At 39.7% G+C, this 21,009-nt stretch overlaps 2 protein-coding genes across 3 annotated transcripts in view; one reads left to right on the plus strand and one right to left on the minus strand.

Moving 5' to 3' along the window:
* cyp27a2 (cytochrome P450 family 27 subfamily A member 2) overlaps positions 1–12,954 on the minus strand; it is a 38,650-nt gene extending 25,696 nt beyond the window's left edge. For both annotated transcript variants that reach the window (XR_013932725.1, XM_080422642.1), the window contains exons 1-5: positions 12,636–12,954; positions 10,949–11,139; positions 8,570–8,769; positions 6,740–6,937; positions 4,332–4,495 (exon numbers count right to left, since the gene is read on the minus strand). Coding sequence is in view for 1 of the 2 variants with exons in the window: in XM_080422642.1 (XP_080278768.1) it covers positions 4,332–4,495; positions 6,740–6,937; positions 8,570–8,769; positions 10,949–11,139; positions 12,636–12,950 (1,068 nt within the window). In the remaining variant the exon portion in view is untranslated. The remainder of the gene's footprint in view (positions 1–4,331; positions 4,496–6,739; positions 6,938–8,569; positions 8,770–10,948; positions 11,140–12,635) is intronic.
* Positions 12,955–15,511: 2,557 nt separating this feature from the next.
* LOC308080480 (uncharacterized protein) lies at positions 15,512–19,583 on the plus strand (the record flags this gene model as incomplete). The annotated part of the gene is made up of 6 exons (XM_080422378.1): positions 15,512–15,568; positions 16,147–16,324; positions 17,724–17,834; positions 18,265–18,381; positions 19,295–19,451; positions 19,580–19,583. Exons 2-6 carry the CDS (start codon positions 16,147–16,149, stop codon positions 19,581–19,583), a joined length of 567 nt encoding a protein of 188 aa, XP_080278504.1. The 5' UTR covers positions 15,512–15,568.
* Positions 19,584–21,009: the final 1,426 nt, after the last annotated feature.

Here is a 21,009-nt window from a genome sequence, read left to right on the forward strand (position 1 = left end):
ATAGCCCTTCCCAAGTAGTAGCTTAGTCCCAGTTATCAGCCTTCAATGACACCAACCATAGTTCCAAAGAAAAAAAATCTAACTTTTTTGAATAGAACATGTCATACAGAGGGAAAAAAAACATTATTCAATCTCTTTCATTCACTTATTTAACCACATGAACCCTAGCATGCCTATTCTGGGGCGAACATTCAGCAAATGTCATGTCTACAATCTCACAACACCTCAGGCCAAGGAAACACCTTTGCCCTGCATTTTTCACATATGCCTTTTAGAGCGCCACCAGGAGGCTGAGTTTCGGCCCCAATGTCCGGCATGATTCAAATGTATCGGACATCTGATAAAAATAATGGTCATAGATATTTTTAAGCATTAATGACAAGCAGGTGTGTAAATGCAGCCTAACACTTACAGCATGATATTTTGGATTGAACATAATTAGTAATATACACATTTTACAGCTGGGTCATCTTGCACAAATACATAAATTACCTATTACCATTTGAGTATTGAGCGCATGCAGCGTGCGTAATGGTTTCTCAATAATCTGTTGCATTTGAACACATTTCCTTCAGAATAACAAACAATCAAAGGGTAGCCTACTGTACAGGAATGCCGATCTACAAGCTCACAATGCGTCACGAAGCGACGCATTGTGAGCTTGTAGATCGGCTTGTAGATCGAGCTTGTAGATCAGCTATTTTCAAATGGCCGAAATGTATATAGGGTTGAAGTGGTTAATGTATGTTTTGTAATAATAATCAAAATCTACAAAGTAACTAGTAACTAAAGTTTTCAAAAAATTGCAGTAGAGTAAAAGTACAACATTTGCCCCTGAGTAGAAGTAAAAGTACTGCAAATTGGAAATACTCCAGTAAAGTAAAAATTCCTCAAAAGTGTATTTAAGTACAGTACTTGAGTAAATGTACTTAGTTACTTTACACCACTGGTAGCAACATATGTTTGTTCAGAAAACTGGCGGAACGCCGTGGTGTCACGCGAAGCGCCCAGTGCACCCCTGAGCACCACCTCAGGTGTGTGTTTATGACAAGGAGCACCCACAGCATCGGCACCTATGACCTCAGGTGTGTGTTGTACCTTGTGATATTAACTATGTACACTTCTCTGGGGCATGACGGGATCTGTTTACTGTATGGGTTGTACGTATACTTGTCTAAAAAGCCTGTAGCACTTGCCCTAGCCTTGACGACCTTGCAGGATTATGCAAAGGCTAAAATGTAATTTAGATAGCATGTTCAGGCATGCAAACAGCCCCGAGGTGAAAAAGGTGACAACATGTTGTTTTCTTTCGGGTCAGGTGTCACACAATTGCCCTATTTGGGTTAAAAAAGGTGACTGTAGCTGAAAAGTGACACTTTTGCATGTCTGCATGTTAGGTAGACAGATGCCATGTTTTCATAATACCATAGAATAGCATTATTTTAGGAGTCCTGTTGTGACTGTTGTATTGAGGGAAACATTTTGTTGACATGATGGTATGTTGTATGTACAGAATAGAAAAGCACTGGACTGGATGTAGAACTTTTGTGTGACTGTTGGTATATTGAATAATGATTTTCGGTGATTACTTTGCCAATGTGAAAAGGAATAATGCTTTAACTGTTGAATTCATATGGATTGCTCCTGTGACATACTGTACAGCAGAAGTGAGTGTTGTAGTGACTACTACTGTAGGCCTACAGTGTGTGGTATATGTTTGTATTTTTCGTTTTTTTTTTAAGTTAAAGGTAGGGTAAGTGATTTGCAATTATTCAAATAATTGCAAAATGGGTCTATATTCTGATAGTACTCGTTACTATAGTGTGTCCTGTCCATATAAGGAGTCTCCCATGTCTCTCCAGCACTTTATTAAACAGAAAATGCATTTTCAGTGCTCTCTCCTGATTGGCTTAAATGTTGTCACCTACCTGAAAATGTACTATATTCTGTTTACTAAAGAGCTGGTGAGACCCCTGTGACCAAACAAATGCTCTGTAGCAATGATTACTATCAGAATATAGTACTTTAACCTTTTTAACAAAAAAAATTATAATTACAAAAAAATATCACTTACCCTACCTTTAATACGTGTAACTGTTATATATCAGATTTAGTTTTCTGTCTCTAAGCCAAATGAAGCGTAGTACCTGTGAGATGTGAGTGGGATTGAAATAATATTTATAAGACTATGGTACCCCGCTGCGTGGGGAAGAAGGTGTTAGGACGTGTGGAGTCCCGAGGGGAGACAGTGGCCAATGATAACGCAGGAAAAAAAGGTCAATTTGACCAAAAGTCCATCTGTGTGGTAGGTGGACTTTATGCCGTCACACAAGTGTCATGGTCTTCATCAGGGAGTGATCGGGTTCAGTTCTCGCGCTTTATATAATAATCTGCATATTAACTTTTTATCCTCTCCTCCAAATGTTTTGAGTGCTCCTGTTCTTTTTACAACCCAGTAAACAGATCATGTCATGCCCCAGAGAAGTGTGCGTAGCTAAATATCCCAAGGCACAACACACACACACTGATCCCGTGGGTGCTCCTCGTCATAAACACACACCTGCCAAAGTTTGCAGGATTGGTTCGTTTTAAACAAAATGCCTCAAATCCTGAACGCAGCATGCGATTTCCATTACATTTTCCGCATAGATTCCCACTTTGCCAAGGAAGAAATGCCCTCCTTTTCACATTGGCCTGTTATAGCGCTACCAGTAGGCCATAATAACCTACCTGACCTGGCGGAGACTTGTGCTCCGAGGAGCACTTTTTCTAGTTTGATTTTGTGTTATGATTTTATTTGTATTTCATTTTGTAGGTCTATAACACTCTTATTTGCTCATTTCCAAATTAAAATAAAAGTTAAAGGGGATATTTATAATTGTTATATGTCTCATGTGTATGTCTTTTGTTATAAATAAAACAGATCATTATTGAAAAAAAATACAATTAAAGTGATTGTGAAGAACACAATTATTGAGTAACTGAGTTATTGAAAAATGACATTGACTTTGATATTTCAATGACAAGATGCTCCTTAATGGTCAAAACAATATCAGAAAGGAATTATAAATGTCAGAATTAGTTGAATTAGTCTTATTGCACCTGTTTTTAGTCCTAACAATGGCCAAGTTATGGCCAAGGACCTTTCAAGGTCAACATCACCCAAAGTGGTCAGAACAATGTCTATAGGCCAGGGTCTATAGGGCAGGTACAGGACTACTGTGCAGATAATGTGGGGAGATAATGGCAAAAAAATGAATATCCTAAAAAAGTATTAAAGCTACTCATTTGAAAAGGCTATCATGTTTCAAAGTACTTATATGGACCCTACAAACAAAATGGTGCCAATGAGATTTTGCCACCTTTCGTGTCCCTGACTTCTGGTCTGGCCCATGGACTAATGGTCTTGCGATGTTTTGACCAAGAATCCATGCATTTGCATTGACAAAGCATTGGCAGATTCCGCCCCAGAGGTAAAATAAAAGTGTGGTTTGACCGCGCCCTCACAGAGTATTTTTACATTGCAATATTGTGAAAAAATGTGAGTACCTTTCCCACAACTGCTGATTTTATTTATTTTTTATTTATAATTTTTATCCCACGATTTTTGTAACCCATATTTCTTTCACCCAGTGCCAATTGCCTATGTAATCCTGGGCGCTACTCTCCCTCTGCCAGCCTAGGGAGAGCCCAAGCTGAAGCTCATGCCTCCTTAAATGCATGAGGAGCGAACAGGCCGCTTCTTATCACCCGACAGGGGGGAGTTTCCCCCGGTTGGACGTAGCGCATGGAAGGAACACGTTATTCCAACCAGTTCCTTTCCTCTCCATCAGGCGCCCCGGCTGTCATGGGGGAGGCGGTATAGCGACCAGGATTACTACATGTTTTTGTGAGGGTACCTACCCTAGGAAACACGGGGAGAAGGGGTGGCCATGGCTGAGTGGTTAGTGAGCCCGCCTAGGGAGCCAGAGGCCCTGGTTGCCCCAGGTACGATTCCAGGCCACGCCCAGCATATGTGTCGATGAAATGAAATTTGTCCCTGAGCAAGACTCTTAACCCCTAATTGCTCACAGGCCCTCATTGGAAACAAGCCCGCAAGGACTTTCATGAACGTCCTGTTAAAAAGGAATTATCCTTAAAAGGAATTATCCTATCCTTAGAACAACCCCGTGTTTTCGCCAACCCCACCTAGGGATGACGCAGACGAGAGAACACGCCCCCCAGCGCCCACAGCGCCCCCCCGGCGCGAATCGAACCCAGGACCTTCTAGCTGTGAGGCGACAGCGCTACCGACTGCGCCACCGTCCCCCCCCCCACTGCTGATTTCTTACCGTGTCGACTCCGCCCAGCAGGAGCTCAGTGAGGCTGGTGTAGACCTCGGGCAGGGAGATCTTGTCCGAGGACAGCAGGTAGGTGAGGTACATGCCCTCTGCAGGCCGGCCCTGCCGCACCTGGGCCTCGATCTCTGCCAACCGCTTGTTGATGAGGCGGTTGGCTGCCCCAAAACGCAAAGAGAAGTCCATGAGTAGATTCATACACTAAATTGTACTTAAGTACAGTATTTGAGTAAATATACTTAGTTACTTTACACCATTGACAATGAGACAGCACTTGTGACATCGTGTTTATCTTGACAATGACAGTTGTTGCTTATCAACGACAGAGATAAAGTGAGGGTCAGTTTCCATAATGTAATGTAATTAATTGGGAGCGTCAGCCTGTTTATAAGATAAGATAAACGTTTGCTTATCCCCAGAGGGAAATCCAGGAGTCATGGCAGCAACAGCGGTGAGAATGAAGCAAGAGTCAAGAACCAAACTAAATACTGAGCTGGTGGCCCTTGATATCTGCACTGTTAGTGAACATACAGCTTATCAATAAATATAATGTACAGTGAATATGAACATACGCTTATCAATAAATATAATGCACAGTGAATATGAACATACAGTGTATCAATAAATATGATGTACAGTGAATTTATGAATTAATATACATCTATCGCCAAAACATATATGAATGAATATGAGTCTATCAACGATATAATTTGAAATTAATGACTATAGACTATCCACAATGTTCCAAAATAAGCACGTTGTGAGCTTGTAGATCTGCTATTTTCAGAGCGCAACCAAACATTAACACATTAACCGCCAAGAACGTAGTCCTACGGTCCGTTAAATCCAACTGTTAAGCGCCGAGACCGTAGCCCTACGGTCCACGGTCTTTTCGCGCTAAAAATTTCCGGGTGCACTTTCGGAATTTTTTTGATCCACTTCCGTTTCCGGTTTGATGACCGGAAACGGAATTATCTGGGATCCGGTTTTGACGATCACGTCCGCCCTCGTTCTACAGACGAAACTGAAACTCAATTCTCTTCCTGTAGTTTTTTCTCCTCGCATTTCACTGTTTAACGTAATCCGCTCTAACTACAACATGGATACCCCGTTTGACACGTGGTTTTCACTGAGAGATACAGTGGGATGTCGCGGATGTAAAGAGACCGTGTACGGCTCAATCTTAAGGATTTTAACAAGATCTATGGCGACATGAAAAAAACAAAAAAACAACAAAAACACCTTGGCACTGGTGAGTACATTATGAGATTAACCTCTGGCGGTCGATGTGTTATAAAAAACTATTTTTTTAGTTCTACTGGATCTCTTCTCCACTCCACTAGTCCCTCACTAACATTTTAGTCTAGTTTTTATTTGTTGACGAAATCGTCAATATATTTAGTCTTAGTTTTAGTCATCGTAGGTTAGTTTTTATTTAGTTTATATTTCGTTTTCTTCAGTGAATAAAGGTATTTTTCGGCCTAGTTTTAGTCGACGAAATCAACACTGGTGAACAAAAGGTCTCAAAGTCTGCCAAAAGAGCCCTAGCTCTCATGCACTTGACGATTTGACATTGGGACAGCCCTGAGCTATCGTGGATTTAGCAGGAATTGCGTCTCAAAGTCCATGTGTGTGTACACTGGAACTGGGCCACCGACTCTGGAGCAGTATGTCCTCGGCTGGCCTGTAAATCAAACTCCAGCAACGCAGCGCAGACCACGCCCCGCCGGCCTGAGGAATCTCAGACGAGCTACAGTAACTCAGTACCATCACTACCAAAATAACTTAACCCATTGTGACCCGGGAAAGCATCTGTCATTTTAGATTTTTTAACCAACTTTAACCATTATCTTATACTTTGTCTATATTAAAGAATAGCAGATATACAAGCTCATAGCGCGGCAAAATGTATTTTTAAAGCGAACATTTGTAACTCAAATCTTTGCTTCTGGAGGTCCCTGGAACAACATATTTTAAGATGGGGGTCAAATACATATAATTTTGGGGGTCCTTGACATGAAAAAGTTTGAGAACCACTGATATTATAGCAACATAAGTTTGAAGAAAACATTTGTATAATCCCCAGAAGCAAAGATTTGATGTAAAAATATAATTAAAAAAAAATATATATATATATATATATATATACATTCAAAGATTTGCACACATTTTCACGATTTTTCAAAAATAGCAGATATACAAATTCGAACTGCTGATTGGCTGAAGGGGAACGAACTGCTGATTGGCTGAAGGGGTTGTCAGTCAAGAGTATTACTACCGCCCAGCTCCAGCCCACAGCCAAATTGCCCATACAGGTCTGCAGGCAAGACCAATTCCTGAAATCAAATGCAAATTAGATTTCCGGAAGGGGGGGGGGGTTTACCAGGCTAGCTCTTACCTACCTACGCCGTAGAGGTCGTCCCAGGCCTGGACAAAGCGGTCCCAGTAGGGCAGGAAGGAGCGGGTCCAGCGGGGCATGAACAGGACGGTCTCGGACAGCGTCATCATGGAGTTGACGGCGGAGATGAAGCGCAGCGTGTCCTCCGGGATCTCCTCCAGGAGACAGCCCAGACGCGTCTCGAACAGGATGGACGAGATCCCTGCGTGAGCAAGCGGTGGTGGGAAAAAGTGTACTCAAATGTTTTACTTAAGGAAAAGTATCAACACTGCAATCTAGAAGTACTCTGTTACAAGTTAAAGAGTCCGGGAATTCAAAATGTACTTGAGTAAAAGTGCAAATGTATTGGTCAAAATGTACTTAAAAGTACCAAAAGTAGAAAGTACTCATCATGCAGAAATGTCCCATTTCACAAGTTTTCAAATAAACAAAACATCTTTTGAAAATAGCCGATCCGACGCATTGTGAGCTTGTAGATCGGCTATTTTCAAATGTATAGGGCTGAAGTGGTTTTGTAATAATAATCAAAGTCTACAAGGTAACCAAAGTTGTCAAATTATTGTAGTGGAGTAAAAGTACAATATTTGCCTTTGAGATGTAGTGAAGTAGAAGTAAAAGTATTGAAATGTGTAAATACTCAAGTAACATGAAAATGGGTACTTAAGTACAGTACTTGAGTAAATGTACCCCCCCTCTCCCTAATAGTATTCTTGTATTAGTTTTACTGAGGTTACGTTTAGGAATAAGGTTAGGTTTAGGGGCGCGGTCCCAACAAAACATGGTTGGCCGCTGTTAATCTCAGGTTGTGCGCGGCCACAGTTTTTTGCAGCCAGCGCATTCTAAATAAACGGAGTGACCCACCTGTCACTCACTTTCAGGACCCTCCCATGCAACAGCTACAACCAGAGGCTCTATTGCTATAGCACCATGTCGCTTCCTGAGTCTTGGGACGGTCCGCCTTCCACTCACCCGATTGGACAGAGGAGGAAAAGCAGCATAGAGCGCATAAACCGCAAGATGTGCGCGACAAGCGGAAAGATCCGCAAGACCATGAATGAATCCACGCATTTGCATTGACAAAGCACTGGCAGATTCCGCCCCAGAGGTCAAATAAAAGTGCGGTGGGACTAGGCATAGTTTTACTGAGGTTACATATAGGAATAAGGTTAGGTTTAGGCATAGTTTTACTGAGGTTAAGTGTAGGAATAAGGTTAGGTTTAGGCATTGTTTTACTGAGGTTAGGTTTAGAAATAGACCCCTTAACAGACGACGTCACACTGATAAGAACCAGTATGCGTGCAACCAGTATCCTCACAAGCCAACACACAAGAGGGGGTCGGGGTGTGCTGAAACCAGCGCACCCCGAAACAACAGGTTGAGAATTGATTGAGTGAAACAATCACCTGTGCGTCCAGTCTCAATGTTAGTAAACAAATAATTGGTCTATAATGTTAGGTTTATGTTATAATGAAACAATACAAAATTTAAAATATAACAATAATAACAAATAATAATATATAATAAATATGTATATAAATATATATATTAGCCTACTTTTTACTGTCAATGATATTAACATAAAGACCCTTTTTAACCCTCAATGGTTCATTTCTTAAAAATAGAGGCTATTGTAAAAAGATTTACGGGTTCAGACGGAAGTGACGTCGGACTACAAAATAACGTCAGCTTTAAAAACCGAATTGGCATATTCTGCTATTGCATCCCTGCTATTGCATTGTTCTCAAGCCAGCATGGTTGGAATGTCTCTGACCAACTGAGATTGAAATGACCTAACGTAGTTTGTGTCGTTTTGTTTTAGGACCCGATTACCCACCTTCGAACCCAAATCTGTAGAGCTCGGCGGGCAGGTCCGAGATGGTCGCCTGGTCCGGGCTGCGCAGGCGGAGCACCTCGATGCGTTGGAGCAGGTCACCGACCACCTGGTGGATGACGGGCGCGTAGGCCGACACCTCGCGTAGCTTCAGCATCTTGGGGTTCAGGGCGCTACGCATTCGGTACCACTCTGGACCGGTGCTGAATGGGAGGGACGGTGGGAATGTCAGCGTTGATTTCGTCGACTAAAACTACGACGAAAAATGTTTGTCGACTACCTTGTTTCACTGACGAAAACTAAATAAAAACGAAATAAAAACTAAGCTTTGATGACTAAGACTAAATGTATTGACAATTTCGTCAACAAATAAAAACTAGACTAAAACGTTAGGGAGGGACTAATGGAAAGGAGATCCAGTAGAACTAAAAGACAAGTCATTTTATGTTTGGTTGCACTCGGGTGTTGCGCTCTGAAAATAGCAGATCTACAAGCTTCGCACTGCGACACGTTTTGAGCTTGTAGATCGTTTTGAGCTTGTAGATCGTTTTGAGCTTGTAGATCGTCTATTTTCAGCATGCAACCAAGTGTAAAATCAGCCATTACGCACCATCAAGGCACCGCCAAAATATATTTTAGTCGACTAAATCAACTGTAGATTTAGTCGACTTTAATCATATGATATTTAGTCGACTAAAACTAGACAAAAACTAAAACAATTCAGATGACTAAAATATGACTAAAACTAAATGGAATTTTATTCGAAAGACTATGACTAAAACTAAATCAAAATTTGCTGTCAAAATCAACACTGGGTGGGATGGTGGTAGACGGTTGGATTAAAGACGTTGTGGGGAAAGAAGGGGAACAGGTAAATAAGAAATGGTTACTGCATGGTTCTATAGCGCCTTTTATCCAACGCGCTTGGCAACGTGCAATTTCATTGAATCGGCCACAGGTCTAAATGGGTCTACCCATTCAATCCGGGAAACGCATCAGTGTCATTCTAAGATTTTCTTTGGCTGTTATTTTTGAACAGCCCAAAGAAATCACACCCAACAGCAGAGGAAGCTATGCAAGGCATCAACCTGCTCATTGGGTGCAATTAGGAGCTGAGTGTCTTGCTCAAGGACACTCTGACATGCGGCCAAGGAGGAATCGGCGATCGAACCGAGACCCTTTCGGATTCCAAGACGGCCGCTTTGCCTCCCGAGCCACTGCTTTTGGGTTATACTAAGACTATGTAAGTCCACCATGAACTGGCCTTACTCACACCCCACACCTACTGTAGATCAGTGTTGCCAGATTCTGTGAGAGAAACAAGCAACCATGTTTAGGAAAACCAGCCCAAAAGAAGCGACTATGGGCCACATGAGCACTTTAACACATACATCAGCTATTTGAAAATAGCAGATCTACAATCTCACAACGCGTCGCGATGCGACGCGTTGTGAGCTTGTAGATCGGCTATTTTCAAATAAAATATTGAAATTATTGAAAATAAGCAGATCTGGCAACCCTGACCTAGATTAAAGCTGCAATCCAAGATGTATAGCCTATAACCGATCTGTGAGCTTGTAGATAATGACACCGTTGGCCCGACAACACCATTAAAACCATTTAAACCAAGGAAAGCATCTGTGTCATTTTAGATTTTAGCGTTGGCTATATTCAAAAATAGCAGATACACAAGCTCAGAGCTCGTAGATCTGCTATTTTTTTTTCTTTACATTTTTGGAAAAATGGTTTTAAACACTTTGCCTGCCAAGAACGCATAATATATGCGTTCCAACAAAAAAATCCCACAAGAAGGTGCTCTAACACAACTTAGGAATGATCCCTTGACTCTGAGAGAAGGGATTGACGGATGTGACGACATCCCAAAAAACGTTTTTTTTTGTGAAAACGAGCCTTATTCAACGGGCGATAGCAATAAAATGGCCGATCGCGGTAAAAATGTTTTTGCTCCGGTGGATAAAGGAGACCCTACCCCACCCCCAGGGCCCAGACACTCTTTGTTTATTTCCGTGTCTACAACGTGACCCCCTCTGTATTGTATAAAATTGTGTTTCAGATTCAACTTTTTTTTTGGTCTGCTCTTTTTTCCCTCTACACTAAACACCTCTAAAAAAATAGCAGATCTACAAGCTCACAACGCCTCGCGCTGCGAGGCGTTGTGAGCTTATAGATCTGCTATTTTTTGGCTAAAGTTCTCCTCAGAATAGGGATGCTAGGGTTCAAGTGGTTAAGGTAAAAAATAAAAATCATATCACACAAAGATTTGGCGGACCCCCTGTAGTAGCTCTGAGGACCCCCTAGGGGTCCCGGACCCCCTGTCGAAGACCCCTGGGTTAATGGGTCAAAGCCAACCCACTCACTCACTCCACATGGAGACCGTAGGCTTGTCCCCTCAGGTCACGGTACTCCCTCCAGTGAGGGAGGTCGGTGCGGACGGGATAGCGGCCCTCCTGTCTGATCACCTGGGCTATGAGCTCCGGAGAGGCCACGTTGATCACCTCCAGCGAGCCGAACTTGGATCGCCAAATGGGCCCGTAGATGCGCTTGTGGTCGATCTGTAATGAATAAAAAAATGCAAATAAACGTTCGCCCATTAAGACCTGGAACGCATCGGTGTCGCATCTTTTTTAATTTGAGCTAAAAAAAGAGCATTATTTTACACTTTGGCTATTCAAAAATAGCAGATCTACAAGCTCATAGCGCGGCATATGAGCTTGTAGATCTGCTATTTTTGAGAAATCGTAAAAATGTGTGAAAATATTCAATTTTTCTTTTTTTTTCAAGCAAACATTTGTAACGCAAATCTTTGCTTCTGGGGGGGGGTCCCTGGAACTAAATATTTTGAGATGGGGTCCTTGGCCAAATACATATACATATACATACATATACATGAAAAAGTTTGAGAACCACTGACATAGTAACACGTTTTAAAAAAAAAAAAGTTTTTAGAAGACATTTTAAAAAAAAAAACGTTTTGTAGAATCGTCTTAAGGGGTTAAGTGAGAATACATCGAATTTATCAAATAAAATATAAAATGAGTAAAACAAGAGTTTGGGACAGGTAAGGAATGTGGCCCCCTCATGGAGGAGGTGTGGTCCAATGCAGAGGAAATGCAGTAGCTCTATTAATTCCAGCCAAGCTCCACAATAGTTTAAACTTGAACCTGCAGCGTTTCTCTGGAGCAGTTTAGTTCTCAAACGTTTTCATGTCAAGGACCCCCACATGATGTGTATTTGGCGGCGGATGTGAAAAAGATGTATTTGTGCCAGGGACCCCCAGAAGAGGAGATTTGTGTTCAAAGTGCATCTCAAACGAGATCTGTTCTGCTGCAACTCTATATTGCTGCTGGTGGTGTTTGAAAGGATACAGGATCGGTGGGCACTAGGGACATCATTTAAAGATTAAACAGGTCTTAAATAATGTAAAGTATACATGATGTGAACATGTCATGCACGGTACATCATTATCAGACTGAATTTCTCCTTCAACTTCTTGTTTATGCCCCAAAATGACTGGACAATGGACATACAGGCTTTGTAGCAATTTGTAGCAATTGTAGAAATATTATTAGACCTTAATTGTCGAATGTTTAAGCATGTTTGTTATCGTGTATACTTTTTTACTGACAAAAAAAAAGTCAAAATATTTTACTTTTTTACATTTTGGAAAAAAACAACACATTTAACACTGAAGTGCCTACTCTTAATTGGTGCCCACCAGTGGTGGAAAGTAACTAAGTACATGTACTCAAGTACAATTCTGAGGTATTTGTACTTGAGCATTTCCAATTTCCAATACTTTTACTTCTACTCCACTACATCTCAGAGGCAAATATTGTACTTTTACTCCACTGCAATTTATTATTATTGGTATTTAACACTAGTAACTAAAGTTTTCCAATAATTGTAGTGGAGTAGAAGTAAAAGTATTGAAAATTGGAAATGCTCCAGTAAAGTAAAAAAAAAAAAAAAATGTACTTGAGTAAATGTACTTAGTTACTTTAGGTAGTGGTACACATCACTAAAGAAAACGTATATAAAGTGACATTACTTGCATGTAGTGGGTCCTGTTGGCGTATCCTTTCACAAACAACCCATACAGAGTGGTGGCCACACTTGGTCCTGGAAGGTCGCTGATGCTTTTATATTTCCCCGGGATCGAGGTGCTGGTGGAAGTGGCAGCAGCAGCAGCAGCAGCAGTGTCGGTGGTCGCTGCCTGTCCATTGAGGCGTCTGCATGGAGACAGCCGGTGGTAGGGACCCTCCAGCAGCAGCTCCAGGGGGGCCCTGGAGGACCTGCGGCCCCCGCGGAGGGCTGTGATCAGCGGCCTGAGCGCAGCGCCACTAGCCGGGGTTGTTGTCGCCATGGTGCGCGTCAAGACGAGCGCGTTTGGAAGAAGCTGGTTGTTTTGTTAAAAACAAAAAAAAAAAGTCACGGGGACGCCCATTCATCACGCCCATTATTAGCCCTGAAACATGTTCAACTTGCGCAACTTGTTCCTGTTTTTTCTGTTTTTATTTATTTTTTCATTTACAACCCCTACATCTACATACACGTTCAGATTTCAAATATAAAGTGCTGACCCCATGGCCACGGATGTAACAAGTTGAAACGTTTGGGTCTAAGTACACCGTATCTTCCGTATTGTTCAATGAAAAAGCATTTTAATCCGATCGGTGGCCATTTTCTCAAATGTCCTTCATATGCTTTCAACTACGCGAGCCTATCGGTTGGGAGGTGTATCGCAGTCTGATACATTACAACTCCATGACAAAAATGGCTGCCAATCGGATTAAAATGCTTTTTATTTAACAATACGGAAGATACTCAAAAAGTACTCACATGTTTGAAAATAGCAGATCTACAAGCACACACCGCTTCATGATGCAACGCGTTGTGAGCTTGTAGATCTGCTATTTTCAAATAGCCTACATAGAAAATAGGGCTAAAGTGGTTAATGTGTGTCTTATAATATAATAATTGATATCTGCAAAGTAACTAGTAACTAAAGTTTTCAAATAATTTTAGTGGAGTAAAAGTACAATATTTGCCTCTGAGATGTAGTGGAGTACAAGTAAAATTTCCTTTTTTTTTTCTCAAATAGCGAAAATAGGCTAATTCAAAATGTTGAACAAATATTTAAAATAGGGCTTAAGTGGCTAAATTGCCAATTGCCTATAATGACATTTTGGAGGCAAACTAAACTATAGCCTCAAATTGGACATCATTTAATAAACAAGGATGTCGTGTTCTAAGGCTGCCATCTAGTGGCGATAGTGCGTCTGTGAACATACATTAGGTCTACTGGGTGGAAGTCAGTCTTTCTTGCTGAAGTAAAAGATGATTCAGAATTAATTAATTAATTAATTAAGTGTATGCATTGGTCAGTTCATTATCATTTCTTTGATGTGTAAAACGTTGAATCTTGACCATCAGGTCAAAATCCGTGTCAGATCCTGTGTCTACGTGAGACATGACCTTTGACATGATCTCAATAGAAGAGCAGGGAGACAAAATACAACCACCCAATTGTATGAAGCTATATAGTTTTGTATTAACATACTCTACCATACATGTTGGACAAAATGACATTGTATTCATTAAGAAATAAGTTACATAGTGCCGCTTTAAGGTTAAAGGACCTTCAGTATCTGCTCCAGTGAAACAACAGATCCTGTGTAATGTATTAAATAAAGCTTGGACTCTGTGCAGATCAACGTGTACACAATGACATTCACTAGAATTTGAACTAAAAGGATAACTGAGGTGACATTATGCTCACTGTTACAATACAATGGCCATCGCTTTAATATTACAAAAATACAAATTGTATATGAATGATGCAAACAGCACTGCTGTTTCTGCTGCAGGAAATATAACAGCAGACAGGAAGAGGTGAGTTGTGTGTTTAACTCACTCTGTTGCCTGCATTGTGCAGGTGTCATTGACCACAAACTACCCATGATCAGTGGTGGAAAGAGTACTCAAATGTTTTACTTAAGTAAAAGTATCAATACTGCAATATAGAAATACTCTGTTACAAGTAAAACTATGGAATTCTAAATTTACTTGAGTAAAAGTACAATAGTATTGGTATCAACATGTACTTAAAGTACCAAAAGTAGAAAGTACTAATTATGCAGAATGTCACATTTCAAGTTTTCAAATGTATAAAAAACTTTTGAAAATAGCCGATCTACAAGCTCACAATGCGTCGCATCGCATTGTGAGCTTGTAGATCGGCTATTTTCAAATGGACAAAATGTATTTAGGGCTGAAGTGGTTAATGTATGTTTTGATATTAATAATCAAAATCTACAAAGTAACTAGTAACTAAAGTTTTATAATAATTGTAGTGGAGTAAAAGTACACTATTTGCCTCATGAGATGTAGTGGAGTAGAAGTAAAAGTATTGGAAATGGGAAATACTCAAGTAAAGTACAAATACCTCAAAATTGTACTTAAGTACAGTACTTAAGTAAATGTACTTAGTTACTTTCCACCACTGCCCATGATGTGCACAGTCAATCAACATCATGCATTGCAAGTCATTATTATTATATACAGTATACAATACAACAGTGTCACCACTATTATGAACACTAAATGAAACTAAATTTACCTTATTTAATTTACTGCCTATAATCTGTTTCAATGCACTGGCCTGTTGTTTGAGGGTGCATCTGCAGCTTGTTAAAAGAGGTGAAGAGAACTTTTCATTAACTTTCCCCGCCCAGGATTTCACACATCTGAAAGCCACATCTGTTGGTCACGCAAGTTTACATTCTGCAGTGAAGGGTATTGTCATTCTGCACTGTGTGTTTGCGTGCACATGTGCGTGCACAGCACAGCACGTACGCACATTCAGTGTCTCTCAAACTACTTGCTTTGCTTTGACAGTCTTAAAGTCAGACTAGAACAGCAGGTCAGAGTGTATGCCACATCAGTGAAGCCCAATGTAGGACAACACAGATCTGGGACAAAGTGAGTATTAAGATAACATTTGAACATATTTAGAAATAGTCAGTGGTGGAAAGTAACTAAGTATATGTACTCAAGTACTGTACTTAAGTAAAATTTTGAGGTATTTGTACTTTACTTGAGTATTTTCAATTTCCAATACTTTTACTTTTACTCCACTACATCTCAAGAGGCAAATATTATAATTTTACTCCACTACAATTATTTGAAAACTTTAGTTATTAGTTACTTTGTAGATTTTGTTTTATTATTACAAAACATACATTAACCACTTCAGCCCTATATACATTTAGGCCATTTGAAAATAGCCGATCTACAAGCTCACAATGCGTCGCGCGCGATGCGACGCATTGTGAGCTTGTAGATCTGCTATTTTCAAAAGATTTTTGTACATTTGAAAACTTGTAATGGGGACATTCTGCATCATGAGTACTTTTGGTACTTTAAGTAAAAAAAAAAAAATTCCACCACTGGAAATAGTTGCATTATCTTGATTATAATATAATCAGCATTATATTAATATGTACATTATTATGTACTTTTACTAATTAACTTGAGTTACTTTTCTATTGTTCCTAAAGATGTCTGCAGATATTTCTGGCAATCCAGGCACATCAAAGCGTGTGAGGTACCATGGAGGAGTCAGGGAGGAGAGGCAGGAGGAGAAAGGAGAGGAGGAGAGCATGGACTGCATTTATGAAGAACCAGACAGCCTCCGAGACCAAGGCTCTGGCTCACAGGGGGTTACAGGAGATCAAGGTACACATTAACACCAGTGTTGATTTTGACAGCAAAGTTTGATTTAGTTTTAGTCATTGTCTTTTGAATAAAATTCATTTTTTGTACATTTTGAAAATTTTAGTCGACTAAATATCATAAGATTATAGTCGACTAAATCTACAGTTGATTTAGTCGACTAAAATGTATTTTGGCGGTGCCTTGATGGCGTCGTAATGGCTGGTTTTAAACTTGGTTGCATGCTGAAACTAGCAGTTCTACAAGCTCACAACGCGTCGCAGCGTTGTGAGCTTGTAGATCTGCTATTTTCAGAGCGCAACCAAACATCAAATGACTTGACTTAGTTCTACTGAATCTCTAGTCTAGTTTTTATTTGTTGACAAAATTGTCAATATATTTAGTCTTAGTCATCGTAGCTTAGTTTTTATTTAGTTTTTGTCAGTGAAAAAAGGTAGCCGACTAACATTTTTCGTCATAGTTTTAGTTGACAAAATCAACACTGATTAACACATCTATGTGTTTCTATCTCTTCTCACATCATTAGGCTACTACAGCAGCTTGTCACCCAATATCTAAAGTATTAGTTACCAATGATTACAAGAGACACGCCACCATGTTGGATGAATGACAATCAAAAAAATATTATTAACATTAGAGCCTGTTCCTCCTTGTGTTTTATTTCACCTTTCATTTCATCATCTGCCATTTTTAAGAAAGTCACAATTGCACAGTGGTGGAAAAAGTACTCAAATGTTTTACTTAAGTAAAAGTATCAATACTGCAATATTAAAATATTTTGTTACAAGTAAAAGTACAGAATTCTAAATTTACTTGATTAAAAGTGCAAAAGTATTGGCAGCAAAATGTACTTAAAGTACCAAAAGTAAAAGTACTAAAATGTTTGAAAATAGCAGATCTACAAGCTCACAACGCGTCGCGATGCGACGCGTTGTGAGCTTGTAGATCGTCTATTTTCAAATAGCCTAGGTATAAAATAGGGCTAAAGTGGTTAATGTATGTTTCATAATATCATAATTTATATCTGAAAAGTAACTAACTAAAGTTTTCAAATTATTGTAGTGGAGTAAAAGTACAATATTTGCCTCTGAGATGTAATGGGTAGAAGTTAAAGTATTGGAAATTGGAAATACTCAAGTAAAGTACAAATACCTCAAAATTGTACTTAAGTACAGTACTTAAGTAAATGTACTTAGCTACTTTCCACCACTGCAATCGCATAGTAGTAAGATGAATATACAACTACATCAGAGGTATGAACTTTTTTGCAGAAATTGAAGATGAAGGGGTTCTGAGTTCATTGTACTAAATCACTTAATGATAGTATTCACCCAGTTCTTTGACATGAAACATTGAAGCTGATCATTTTAAAGTTGAGCTCTATTGTACTATCATCCTCTAGTTGTCCAGAGACAGCTCACCATCCACAGAGATGTCGCCAGAGCGTGTGCAGTGTGTCTCACGCTGCTGTTTGCTATATTCACAGTGAGAACCGTAGACATGGCCATGGACTGTGAGTATCAGAGTGTCAAAGGTCAAATTAATGCATTAACAACAATAAAATTACACTTGTGTCTCACACAAGAACTCTCAAAGAAAAAATGACGCACATCCTCCGTTCCTTGGTGCTGAGCCACAGCAAAAACAGAATCATGAAAAACAAGGTGGGGGCAACTCATTTAAAATGCTCCCATTTTATTTACAGCGTTTTGACGAAAAGACCACAAGGTCAAAACTGTGAATAAAATTGGAGCCTTTAAAAGTGAGTTGCGAGCCCCCATCTTGTTTTTCACATGAGAACTCTACCATGCTTAACTCTTGATAGTGTGTGTTCTCTAGTAATTTACACATATATTCACATAAAAAAACACACCTGACCAGGTGGTTCTTCTTCTCAAAGCTCCTTTTACACACAGATGCATGACACGTTTGGTCCTTTGCAGATAAATCAGCCATTAACAACCTGACCCTGGAGAGAGAGCAGTTCCAGACCAGTTATGACAACCAGACCCTGAAGATAATCCAGTTAGAAACTGAATTAAACCAGTGTCGAGAGACAGGTAACAAACCTTTTTGAAGTGATATTGTTGTATATTATTGTCATAGATATTTTAATATACTGTAGTGCTGTAGAAGTTGTGTGATATCTAATCTATATACATGGTAGCCATCTATAGGCTACACACACACACACACACACACACACACACACACACACACACACACACACACACACACACACACACACACACACACACACACACACACACACACACACACACACACACACACACACACACACACACACACACACTATATATATGTGTATATATATGCAGCAATATATATATATTACTGCATATAATACTATTTTACTGCGTTACTGTCTCTTTATGGTGACTCTTAACAGTGTGTCTCTATATATCTCTATTCTCTGGTCCTAAATGTCTACTCAGCACTGTACAGGACAGGTTCTGTTTAGTGCAGGCAGTGTACTGCTATGTCATGTTGAGACACAAGGGGGCAGTCTTTAGCTTTCTGTCATAAAATGTAATGAGCAGCAGAGTCCATGAAAAACCTGTCAGGTCACATGTGCAAGAGGAGTGTGAGCTTAATGTGAGTGGCATTTAGAGTTCATGAAATACTAGATAAACATATACTCACTGTTACATCTTCTAAAAGAGGTACAGAAACAACATTTATAGAATAAATAAATAGGTTTACCGTCCACTAACCCCGTCCCCTATACATTATTATTATTATCCCAACTATCCCATCCCAATCATTACAGTCTTTTTAATTTTCTGTGTATTGAATACAAGTATGCCTATGTGTCTTTTTAACAGTTTTGGCCAGGTCTCACTTGAAAAAGAGATCTCTGATATCAGGTGACCTGGTAAAATAAAGGTTAGACATGATAATCAGTAGGCCTACATTGAAAATCCATCACTAAAACTCCTGTTTGGTGTTTAGTCAAGTCGTGTCCCTGTGGATGGAAGATGTTTGGAGACAGCGGTTATTACTTATCTACTGAAAAGAAGACCTGGGAGGACAGTAGAGGAGAATGTGTGAAGAGAGGAGCACACCTGGTGATCATCAACAGCAACGAAGAACAGGTTAGTGCATCATTGTATGTGTGTGTGTGTGTGTGTGTGTGTGTGTGTGTGTGTGTGTGTGTGTGTGTGTGTGTGTGTGTGTGTGTGTGTGTGTGTGTGTGTGTGCGTGTGCGTGCGTGCGCGTGCGACCTGAATTTATTAGATAATGTTGATTATGCTTAATAATCTACAAATGTTCAGGAGTTCATCAGAGGGTTGAACCAAGGAGATGCATTATCTTGGATTGGTCTGAAAAAAAGACAGGAGAAATGGACATGGATGGACGGGAGACCACTGACAACAGGGTGAGACATTTTAGAAGTGTTTCCATTGTAATTCAAAGTCACTGCATGTGAGTTACTGAGTGGATGTGGTAAATAAATGATGCTGTTTACTCTGCAGGAACAGGGTCAGTGGACAGTCTGATAACTGTGCGTGTGCATACTTCTGGCATGGGAATGGAGAATTGATTTGTGCAATATGTTCATATCAAACCTTCTGGATCTGTGAGAAGTTCTTGCGTGCTTAACTTCATTGATGAACCAGCAGCAAATAGTTCTGCATTGTTAAGATATATTTGTAGCCTAATTAGTAGTGAAACTGACAAACAAACTCAAACTTTTGTATCCATAGTCATATAAATACAAACCGCATGTTTATTCATTTTGCTGTAAGGACACAGTTATGTTTACACATCAATGTGGAAGTGAGCAAGTGTGAACACTGTTTGTTGAATGTTGACTACAGTTCAACATCATTGTGTCCTCTAAGCTCACCACTAAGCGGAGACCCAGGATTCAACACCACACTGTGCAACTGAATCCTGGACTTTCTGACAGAAAAAACCCAGGTCACAGGCTGTGTCGATACAATTGATTTACATTTGGCTTTTATTCCATTTCACAACACATGCTTTTGTACCGTTTATTTTTTTATTTTGCTTGTATTACGGTTTATTGATCTATTATGTTATGTTGTTGTCACACTTTTTAGGACGTTAAGTACAATAATGTCACTATCTGTAATGTTGCCACATTTGTATCATAAATAGGCTACATGTGACAAAAACATACTGTTGCATTCCGATGATTTATTGTATTGTATCCAAGGTTTTGTATTAACTTGTAAACTGTGCAGTTTGAATAAAAGTTTATTTTAACCAATCTGTATGTTACTTTTAACTCTATGGTATGGTAGAGTATGTTAATACGATATTATTTATATTGTCATCTGCACATCAGCAGTGGTTTTTGCTCTTCTATTGACAAAACAATGTCAAGTTGTCAACAGTAGGCAGTCAATAACAATGCCACACTCATCAATATATATGTATAAGTAATTGCCATACAATTAATACATATTAGAAAAACATCATCATCATCATCATCAGTGCTCATTAAAAAACTGTATTACTGTCTTGGCTGATGTCACAATAGCTAAAATAATTACGGAAGTTGGGCTTCCTCGCACCAACCTTTCTGAAAATAGCAGATCCACATCAAGCTCACAATGGGTCGCAATAACTTGCTTGTAAATTGGCTGTTTTCAAATTTCCGATGTATAAAATAAGACTGAAAATATATTTTCTGTTTA

This window comes from Gymnoscopelus braueri, assembly GCF_963280865.1.
Source record: "Gymnoscopelus braueri genome assembly, chromosome: 24".
Classification (NCBI taxonomy): domain Eukaryota; kingdom Metazoa; phylum Chordata; class Actinopteri; order Myctophiformes; family Myctophidae; genus Gymnoscopelus; species Gymnoscopelus braueri.